Source organism: Spea bombifrons, chromosome 2 (genome assembly GCF_027358695.1).
Source record: "Spea bombifrons isolate aSpeBom1 chromosome 2, aSpeBom1.2.pri, whole genome shotgun sequence".
Classification (NCBI taxonomy): Eukaryota; Metazoa; Chordata; class Amphibia; order Anura; family Pelobatidae; genus Spea; species Spea bombifrons.
Genome location: NC_071088.1, coordinates 26,260,896 through 26,272,037, shown reverse-complemented (window position 1 = coordinate 26,272,037; position 11,142 = coordinate 26,260,896). Strand labels below are relative to the sequence as shown.

General features: G+C 42.0%; 1 protein-coding gene across 1 annotated transcript; it reads right to left on the bottom strand.

The window, feature by feature from the left end:
• Window positions 1-4,876: 4,876 nt before the first annotated feature.
• FZD9 (frizzled class receptor 9) lies at window positions 4,877-8,490 on the bottom strand. The gene has a single exon (XM_053457287.1). It carries the CDS (start codon window positions 7,580-7,582, stop codon window positions 5,825-5,827), a length of 1,758 nt encoding a protein of 585 aa, XP_053313262.1. The 5' UTR covers window positions 7,583-8,490; the 3' UTR covers window positions 4,877-5,824.
• Between the last annotated feature and the right edge of the window lie 2,652 nt (window positions 8,491-11,142).

The window sequence follows — 11,142 nt, the reverse complement described above, 5'->3', positions numbered from 1 at the left end:
AAACATGCTGAAACCACTGAAATCATGCATTTGCCCCTTTACCCCCCAGCTATTTTCTGTGCACTAGATGTGTTCAGCTGCTATATGCTTACAGCACATCATATACTTACTGTCTGTCAGCTTGCCCTGTGCAAACGCGGGGGAATCGATCCCTTTGATTTCAATGGGAACAAATCAGTGGCACCACATTCTTCCACAGCTCTGGAGCTGCAGCTTCACCAAAGAGTGATTAAGTATTTTAAAAAAAAATATGTTAAGAAAAATCATATTAAAGTACTCACAAATTACCTGATTCTGCCAGTAGGTAGCACGGGGTCTTCTGTGCGTGTAAACAGGCACCGGGGTCACTCCCGATGTATTCCCAAAGCTTCTAGACTCCACACTTACTGAATATTCCTGGATAATTAAATACAAATTAATTGGCTGATGGGTAAAAAGGCTGTCGACGTGTTTTGCATCTAATGAGCGGGGTTCATCGCTGAACGTGACACTGGGATGAAGAGTATATAATAAGACGTCATTAATGGGAAATGCATTAATAATTTCTTAGTCATGCACAGCGGAATATAAAAATGTAAAGCAACTCATCTTACAGGGCTTGGGTTTCAAAGGCTGCAGAGCTCCGCTTCACAGACGAGCTGATCCTGTATTCATAAGTCAGCGCTGACAATTGGGTCACAGGAGTTTCATCTTCTCAGAGGATTCCAAGTCACTGTCACTTAATACATTCGCGGACCGTTCTCCTATCACTACTGATTATTTATTTGTGGATGTTTTTCATGAAGTGACTTTTTGCTTTTAACTCATTACACCTTATAATAACGACCGTATTTTTTTATATTTATATTTTAGTTTGCAACAATCTGGTGTGGATCCCATAAGCAGGTGCTAGCCAGGTAAAAGAGAAGCAAAGGCACAAAATGGGTAATGTGAGACGCAAAGTACCAGCACAAGCCAAGGCAACACTAGCAGAATCCAAGAAAAAAAGCCAAATTCAAATGGACTGACTATTGTAAACTTTATTTTGTTTGTATTGAAACTTTAAATAAAAAAGAAACTAAACAATGGAAAATTGCAAAATAACAATCTCATCAATTTTCTCCGCTTCTGGAACGAGAATGGTAGAAAAACCTGCTCTTTCCAGCAGACCGTATATTTTCTATGGAAAGCAAACAATGCAATACAGCACTGAAACGGTTAAGGTGTCTAAACACACATCCTGTAGGCCGCACAGAACAATCGCTGCTAAACAATAGGTTATCAATGAAATCCCTGTAAAACATACATATTTAATATAAATTTTAACGGCTTCAGTGCTCCCCAATCCAGGCGTCAGAACAGTGGACAATGTAGGTTACGAGGATCTCCTTAGACGAGCGCTGGTGGCTTTATTAATGATCTGGTGAGGCCGGTAGGTCCCTTTCTCATGTCTTCAAATCAAGAGATTCTTGAATAGGATCTGCACCAATGGGGAAGAAGGGGTAAAGACAAGGTAAAACAGAAAAATAATGTGTTGGTAAGACTGAGAGCTAGCGGCTCGAAGAGACACCAAGGATCGTGTTCTCGACGCTTAATAGAAGGTGGAAAAACAACAGTAATAATATATTGGTGTGAGCGAACAGAGCAATAAAAAGACATGTATACATGTACTGCATACTTAACACATATATAAATGGATCAGTAAAATAATAAATCATAATGACTATAATGGCGAATGTTGTTGTGTACCTGACGCATTTCGCCGTGACGGCTTCTTCAATGGTTACTAACAAATCATACTTGTCTCACTTGTGGATTGCAATTGGGAGACTGTGGGGATGGACATGTGTATCTTGTTACAAAATCATGTAACCCCTTCAGTGGCAGCACCTTCTGCTAATCGGTGACAAAATCTCCAATCTCTCTCGTTTACAATAAATCCATTGGGGAATTTGCCAGCAGCGTTCTTTCACATCCACACAGTTTCCACAAGTGAGACGTGTGATTTGTTAGTGACCTCTGAAGAAGCCGCCACGGCGAAACGCGTCAGGTGCACATTTGCCCTTATTGTCACTGGACAATAATACTGGTTAAATACGATGCTGGGAGCGCAGAATGTGAGGTGGGATTCCCTCTGCAATGCTATGACAATACATGGGCAGATGGATGACTTTATGGGGCAGTTCACCCAATTCTGGCACTGTGTATGCTACACTACTGGCACTTGCCAGGCACATTGCATATATGCCAACATGGGACTGTTGGCATATATCCAATGCACATAAAGTACATATTATTGTAAATCAACTTGGTTTGTGATATTATTGAATTTCGGCTATATTATTTGGACTCCATACATTTGCTGTCCTTCCCAAAGCTTGAAATGACTATTGGACGTTCCCCCCCCTCCTTGGCTAGGGGACCGGGCTTCATGAAGCCACTTAATGTGCCATTGTGACCTACAGAGATTATTTAGTAATTAAATAGGACATTTAGAAGAACAAAATATATTTTATTATGCAATTTTATTTACAAAAAACCTGTTGCGACACGTGTTATTGTGAATTTATTGCTGAAAGATGATGTTTCTCATACCTACTATCCATTCTGAAGTCCCAGAAACGAGGGCTATTAGGGAAGGAAGAAAAACAGATTTGGGACCCAAAGGGCCGATGTACACCTAAAGGAGGACACTGGGAGAGATGGCAGCTTAAAGCAGAGAGTTTCACTGCCGTGAAATGTTTTAATAACATTAAAACGTGTTGGGGAAAATGTTCACATCATGTACATGTATTATTTTCCTTGAATGGTCAAATTACGACACACCAAACGGGAGACGTCACTCAAAAGTCAGTTTTATTAATCCACCTCATCAAAACTCTGACAACTCAAGAATAAATTACAGCATTAAATTACCATCTGCATATTATTATAACTTTTATATTCAGTACTTTACAAAACCAGTACCATATATTTTTTATAATGCAAATCCAAAAATATATATATATATATTTATATCTGTGTGTGAGGGGTGGTGGAGTGAGCAAATGGCGTCCGTTTCATGGAGCTCCCCCTCAATAACCCTTTCCCTGATAAAAAGCTGCAGAAGACTTCGATATGGATATTTCCCGCCTTAAATTGTTCACTGCTACAATAAAAAAAAACATTGTCCCGGATTCAACATTACTTTAGATTCCTCACTCTCATCAGGTAGAGTGATTTGAAATTGAAAATTGAAACACTTTGCTCATTTGGTCATAAATTCAGACTCTCTGACTTTTCTTTGTATGAACATAAATCAGATGCTCAATGACTTCTGTGTGGAAAAGAGCTGAGATTAAACAAATATGTCAAACCCATTGAATGATTCACCTGTGGTCAAGCATGGACCCCAAGGTTGGACTGTCAAGCTCCCTTGATGATTCAGTGATTATTAACTGTAGTCATCATGTGTTGGGTAGCAATATCCCTAAAAGCTGTGCTGCTCCTAACCACACATAGCTCAAATAACATTATCCTGGTTACATACTCCGCAGTCAAGTCGAAAGGGGTAATTTGATTTCTCTTTTAAATACTATTGCTTTAGGGGAAATGTACAGAAACATTGAATTTGACAGCAGATATGTTCTTTCATGATCTGCAGACCATGTTTGCTTTATAGTTCTTTTGGAGGCTGCATGAACTTCTTCTTGTCTTGGAAATCACTGTATAAAGGCCTATAATTCCCTTTTTCCCAGTTAAATGCGTCATAAAACTGATGCATACAGGCCAAGCACCCAGATTTACAGAGACCCCCTCCCAGGAATTCCAAGACCCTTGCTATTTATAATGTTATATGCCATATAGTTTGCACAGCTGATAAATTGTACCCCTTTGATACCACCAGCATGTCACCGTCATGAAAAACCCTTCAAAGAACATGCGCATCGCATAATGTCAGCATGTATTTTGCATACGTGAAATCAGCACCTCTACAGACAGCTGCCATTTGCCTATCGGACCTCTCACTTGAGATACAGAGTATTGGGAGCAAACAAGTGACAAATGACCTCCTTACAAAGGGCCGACCTCAAACTCTGGTGCTGTAAACTGTGTTCAACCTTCTATCTATAGCTAGCGATGGGCTAATTCCGGGTTAGACAAGCCCAGCTTTTGATTCTTTGGATATGGATTGCTTGGCGGGTGACTTTAGAAAGCTGTTGAACTAACAACAATGTACAGGCCTGAGAAGTGTCCGTTCTCCTGTGAGTGGTTACATGATGAATTATACATCTTATAGATGTTATAGATAGAAGAAATGCTATAGGCTCCTTGACCCTACAAATAAGCACAGGTAAATCATTACGTATATGTTGTGTGTATGTGTATGTGTATGTGTATATATATATATATATATATATATATATATATATATATATATATATATATATATACACACACACACAAGCACAAAGGGCAACATCTAGTACAATTTAGCAGTCCCCCCCAAAAATATGGAAAAATAAAACAAATATTGTCCTGAATAGCACGCAGGTTTAAAGCTGATTGCACTCAAAGGGGTTTATTCACTGAAGACGGAGAGTGGGAGAGTTTACACGAGAGAAGACTTCACTATGCATTGGAAAAGGCCAACCCTGGCAGGTTTTTCCCTGCAAGAAGGGTTGAGCTGGCGCAGCATAATGCATAAGGCAATCAGGTGAATTGCAAGTTTAAACTATACATTATACAGGGCCAACTAAGCTCAGGCAAATGAAATGTTCAACTCTCCTGCAAGCTCCGTCTTTGGTGAATAACCCCCCAAAGGGTTGCCAACAAGCATTGTATCTGATACCAAACATTTTAGAAGAATAATATCTGGTACTAGTTCCATTGACAGGCTTAAAGCTTTGTTTTTAAAAAGAACTCATGGTGGTGTTTAACATGACCCTTCATTCCATGTACCTCTGATAATATAATAAAATAATAAAATCCTTCACACTGAGTCATGGGAGAAGAGGTAACAGACGGAGCCAATACTAGACACAGTTGCATTTTCCACTAATGAAATGGTGAATTCCATTCATACCTTCGCAGTGTCCGCAACAAAAACACAGCCCTTTATATCGCTTTTTTTTTGCATTGCACATATATTAGGTAAATTTTCTGCTTGTTTGGAGAACACCTGAATTCAGCTCTGTGTATATCGACACAGCATTCCTGTCCACCAATCAACATGAGCACACTGTGGACTGCAACTCCCATGATGCTTGGCCAGTTACAGTCCACAGGTGCTGGGATGAAACAGTTTGCCTATCCCTACCAATACTTTTCATTTAGCAATTATTTCCCTTTTCAGTAGCTAATAGATGTGCCCCTGTAATGCAACACATATTAACGTGATCAGTCGGGGTTCTGGAAAAACAAAAGGACATAGACTTGATAAGTCATACAGATGCCAATCTAGGTAATATCGTCTGCACTGGACGCTGCTGTAGTCTTAGAACGAGAGGAGGGGGCAGCTCCTTTGAAACAGCTGCATAAGGGCTCAGTGTTCACATGAAAGCAGCCAACATTCAGGCAAATCAAGGATCTTACATCTGTAGCTCCAACCACCCCAGGAGACTTCTGCAGAATGCCATTCACTGCAACAGAGCTGCAGGCAGGGTATCGACCTGTTCCTCGAATGTCACACAGTTATTTTCAGAAGAACTCCATGCCTCTTTCCTGTTGGAGGTTTATTCTGCTCACAAAATGCCTGCACTCCACTAATAACAAGGTTCCATCAGAACTGCATAAACAAGTGTATTTTCCAATGACAAGTCTGAGCTGGATTCCCCATCCCTTGAGTTATCCCCACAACTAGGCTTCACACATGCGTTGGACTGTCCATGAAGGGGCCAGACTTGGCAACTTGAAGAGCGAGTGGTGGTGGTTTGTAAGGGCAGCTCCCCAAGGTGCAGGGAACCACTCCTCTGGGCTTCCCTCGAGTCCTAGCACTCACTACCCCAAGCCGACGTTGGCACAAGATGCCCTGCCAGGCCTGCAGAGTCTTAGAGCTCCACACCCACACCCCGCTGGTAATACCCACAGCCAGCGACATGAAGATCTTAAGCATGAAGACTGCAACACTTGGAATGGAGTGGGCTAAAGTACAGTCTGGCCTGCCACTTCCAGTCGCTGTCCTACAGGACTCCTCGCGTGCTCTGGCTTCCCAGTGAGCCAAATTGAGCCTCTCATAGAAGCAACAGACAATAATACAAGTAGCTGGAACAGTATATAGGATGGAGAATACACCAATCTTAACCATCAGCTTCTCCAGTTTCTCTGTGTTGGTTCCCCCAGTCTTCATTACCCGTCTAATATGGAAGAGGGCAACAAAGCCGGTCAGGAGAAATGATGTGCCTGTCACCAAGTAACAGGAGAGTGGCACCAGCACAAAGCCAGTTAGGGCACTGGGATCTGACCCCCCAACATAGCAGAGCCCCGTCAACTCATCTCCCCCTACCTTCCTCATAGTTAAGATGATAATCGTTTTCACAGCTGGAACTCCCCAAGCAGCAAGGTGGAAATAGCTACCGTGAGACTCAATCGCTTCATGGCCCCACTTTTTGCTAGCTGCCAGAAACCAGGTAAGGGTTAGCACGACCCACCACAGAGAGCTGGCCATGCCAAAGTAATACAGGATCAGGAAGACCAACGTGCAGCCACTGCTTTCAAGACCCTCTCTGATCAGGTAGGGTGCTCCTCCCTCACGATCACAGGCGATGCTGGGGGCCCCAGCTGCAGCACGGATGAGAAATGCAGTAGAATATACATTGTAGCACATACTGAGGAAGATGATAGGCCTTTCAGGATACTGAAATCGCTGGGGATGCAGCAGAAATGTCAAAACAGTGAAGGCGGTGGAGATAAAGCAAAGGCCAGACCATGCAGCCATCCACACCAAAGCAAAGTCCTTGTCACCTGATGACCAATAGACATCTACCCCGGGGGTGCATTTTGGAGCACACACTCCACTTCTCTCTACATACAGAAACTTGTCAGGATTGGCACAGCGACTGGGAAGGCCTGTACCAGCTCCCGATAGGGGTGGAAGGCGGGGGGCCACTGGAAGCATACCTTGTCCATTGTTTGGAGGGTCGCCACTTGTTGCATTCTCAGGTGCTTCCATACACAGAGCATTAGGGTCATTCTTGCTAGGAAGACGTGAGCAATCCAGGGAATCAGGCCACCCGAAGTTGAATCGCTCCATTATGGGGGAGCACTTTAGACGAGCAGCTTCACACATGGGCTTGCAGGCAGGGATTGAAGTTGACACCTGCTCGGTGCACATGGGGGCATAAAGGGAGCAGAGAAAAAAGCGGAGGTGAACATGGCAGCCATACTCCACCAGCGGGGCGAACTCCTGGAGCTTCACCGCTGCCTCTTCTTGAGACTCATGGCCCACATAGTTGGGCATCCTGGTCATGTTGTAGCCAATTCCCTGACACATGGGAATCTGAATGGGCTCGCACTTGGTCTCCCTCCCCCTCTCCACGTCGTAGAGACCCATCTCCAGCGTCCAGGCCAACGCCAGCAGCTGCCACAGGAACGGAAGAGTTAAAAGCCAGCAGAAACGGGTCATTCTCTTCAACCAGCAAACTTGTGCAGTGTCTATGAGGCTACAACTGTAAGTGAAGGCAAGAAGAGGGGGCGAGCGGATACTGACACACGACTTTTATATCCAGCTGTCTGTTATATGCAGGGCACAATGCATTCCAGAAGAGCGCCGTGTGGGATCAGCTTTCTTGCCTTACAACTAGGTCACGGAGGACACAAATTACACTTTTTTTTATAATGATCCTTCCATATCCAACAGTTGTGATGGTGAATGCAGGACGGAAACGCAGAGCCGAGGAAGCGGTCGTATGGAAAAGCCAAAGAATCTCATCAGGATCCAGTCTTATATAAATATAACAATCCGCAGGCAGACAACATGCCCTTTACAGACACGCATGGCAGTCCCGGTGTGCCAACAATCCTGATGCTCTCACTCCCAGTCTGCAACCAGTAGCGCTGCTTGGCTCTTGCTCTCCAGCTGTAGTCGGAGTGTCTGTTCCAGGAGCTGGTGGTCTCCAGCGAGATATGTAGCACAAGTGCAGTTCTCCTCTCCCCCAGCTGCCACACTGAAATGTTGTGAAACAATGAGAGTCTGGAAAGCGTTGGAAAGAAAGGGGTTGGATACACAGAGCGAAGAGGAGACTAAACAGCAAGGTAAGACTAAAGAAGCCCAAGCCGAAGGGAGTGCATTAACACAGAGAAAGGGCACAGAGGGTTAAGGACAGGGAGCCTTGCAGACAGATCCCGCCCCGCCTGCATGTAGGGGAGTGTATCACAGTTGTTGCAGGGAGCTCTGTCTGCTGCTAACACTAAGCATACTATGGACTTCTAAGTGGAGGCATCGGAAAGGGGGAGGGGCTAGATCCATAGCCACACCTCTAGCTGTCAAAGGGGAACGGCCTGGTTAAAGAAACAGTGCCCTCATTAAAGAAAAGTCAATGGCAATTTGCAAAATTACAAGAATAATATTTTCCAAGTCATGTCACCCCCTGTTGGCAGCCATAACAAAGCCTGTCTTTCTGCTGCTTCAGCGAGCAAGATATATACACACACACACACACACACACATCCCTCTCTATGTATAATCTACATATCTGTGCGGAGGAGGGGGCTGGGGGAAATAACACACAAACCTTGTTGATTTGAAAAAGCAGAAGGAAAAAATCTTGGGTTACATTTATAAACCGCATGGAATAAGAAGCTCAGTGTTTCACTCGCTTTTCTGAACAAGCCGTGTTTTGTGCTCCCCTGAAACCTCTGCATAACATTTATTTTACTAAACATCGTAATTTCTTCTCTTCTGGAAGGAGAGAATAATACAAAGACACGCTCCTCTTATAGCTTCACAGATGTATACTTGTACTATACATACCCTCGGGCACAAAGGACACACTTTTCGATTGTGCCTCCAAAGTCTTCCACAGACCGGCATTTCTATTACATACATTATCAAAAAAAAGTCTGATTGATTTCAACTGACATAAAAAAATATGCGTCAGGTTCCAAGCAGACACATTCTTCTTTATATCAACAGAAACTAAATGATACACAAATCAGCCTGTCATTGTACAAACTGAAACATTTGCAGAAGTCATAAACTAAAAAAAAAAAAAAAAAGTGTACCCCCCCAACTAGCCAAGTACTAGCCAAAAGTCTACCCAACAGGTCTGAGCTCAAATAACCCCTCTATGCCCATAAAGAGGGTGGACAGCATATTAGAAAGCAAAACGTTTCTTAGTCCTCTAGTGCTTAAAGGGTTAATGCACTACCAACGGAAGTAAACACTATTTTAAAGGTGCCGTGGCTTAAAAATAGCATTTGGCTCACTGCGTCCGCCACAAGCACTTCTAAATACAAAAAGCCCTCCTACAGCCTGTGACTTTTTCATCCAGCGTGTTTATTTCTGACACATTTACGTTATTGTGCAACACATTTCCTGTAACATAAACCACCATACCTATGGCATACCTAGTAAGAAATCCATTCTTTACAATGTTGTTTTCTTTGTTTACACACACTTCTGAAGCTAAAGGTAGCACTATTTGGAATTATGGGAAAATCTTATTCTAGGGGGCCTTGGCTACCAAACAATACGTTTTTAAAATAGGTCTAACCAGAGAATGGCAGGATTGCGAAACGCGTGAATGTGTGGAATCTTTGGTAGAAAACTATTTTGTTTATTTCTACGGTGGAAATATATAGCAGGGTGGATTTGTATGGCACCCTACGGGGCCCAATATTCATGTCCCTGGATTCCTGTTTCTCCGGCTGGTATTTGAGGAATGGGAAAATGGCATGAAGAGACTGAAAATAGGTCCAAGCACAGGGACAACCTAGATTGATAGGGAATGAAAGAGGGAAACTATTCTGCACCCTAAGTGTCTAACATTTGTTTTGTCTTTTGCTATGGTTACCATTAAATAAATAATACAATCAGTGCTAATATATATAGAGAGGTTGTTCTAGGCGACTCACGCTTGAAGTAGCAGTATGGTCACAATTTTGTTATACTTTTTATACGTTTATAGTTTCCATCATATCATTTCCTTCTTTTTATTTTTTTAAACCATGTACACAATCCTAAATAACTTTTATTATAAAAAATATAATTTTTATTGTAAATAATATAGGTTGTAATATAAAAAATATAAAAGTAAGAGGACACATAAAATGAAGCTTTTTGCACTCCTATGTAGGTTGTTTGGAAAGAAGCAATAGAATGATATATATATATATATATATATATAATACATATATATAATGCATGCCAGCTTTGTAAGGACATTTTATTAGTCTACCTTAATCACTATAAAATTAGCAAATGTCCATAAATTGTGAAAGTAAGTAACTCATTGAGGCTGCTTATTAAAACTACACAATAACATTGGAAAAACCAGCAATTACATTTTCCGCATTGAAAAGAAATAATAGCCCTGAAATACGTCCCTGATGCCTACCCAACGTAGTTAAGGCAGCCATTCATGCAAAGTAAAGATAACCTGTGCGGTGATATTCACTGAAATACTTATATGGGTAAAAGTATCTAAATCTGAAAGAAATATTGCCTTTCCAGGAAGTCTATAAATTGCCACAGTAATATCACGTGAAGAATAATGTATCCATATCACCTATATTATCAAATACAGGGTCTCATAACAGAACAACTGGAGCTCTGTTAAAGACCATTAAATGCCCATTTGACAAAATGCTACTACCTTGTAAACATTCCGGATGATCATTGACAATTTTCAGTCATGTTCTGTGTGCGCTATTCAGATCTTTACATCACGAACCCCTCTTAATGTCTCAACGCAGAGGAAAATCCTAAAAAGGAGCACAGAAGAAAATACAGTATAAAGTAGATACTTCTGAAATACAGTAAATAAATGCAAATAAATGTATATGTATAAAGCACGGCAAAATGTACTCTGATATTGAAACCTGTTGTTGGTAACCATGTTAAGCTACCATTACTGAAGGTGGGTGAACACTGCTCTTTCTCTCTCTCTCTCTCTCTCTCTCTCTCTATATATATATATATATATATATATGTGCCAGCCCCGCAGTATGTGTGATGTATAAGCG

What these genes read in the sequence shown, in the direction of transcription:
- FZD9 (XM_053457287.1), bottom strand. Translation starts at nt 7,582, where the DNA reads ATGACCCGTTTCTGCTGGCTTTTAACTCTTCCGTTCCTGTGGCAGCTG.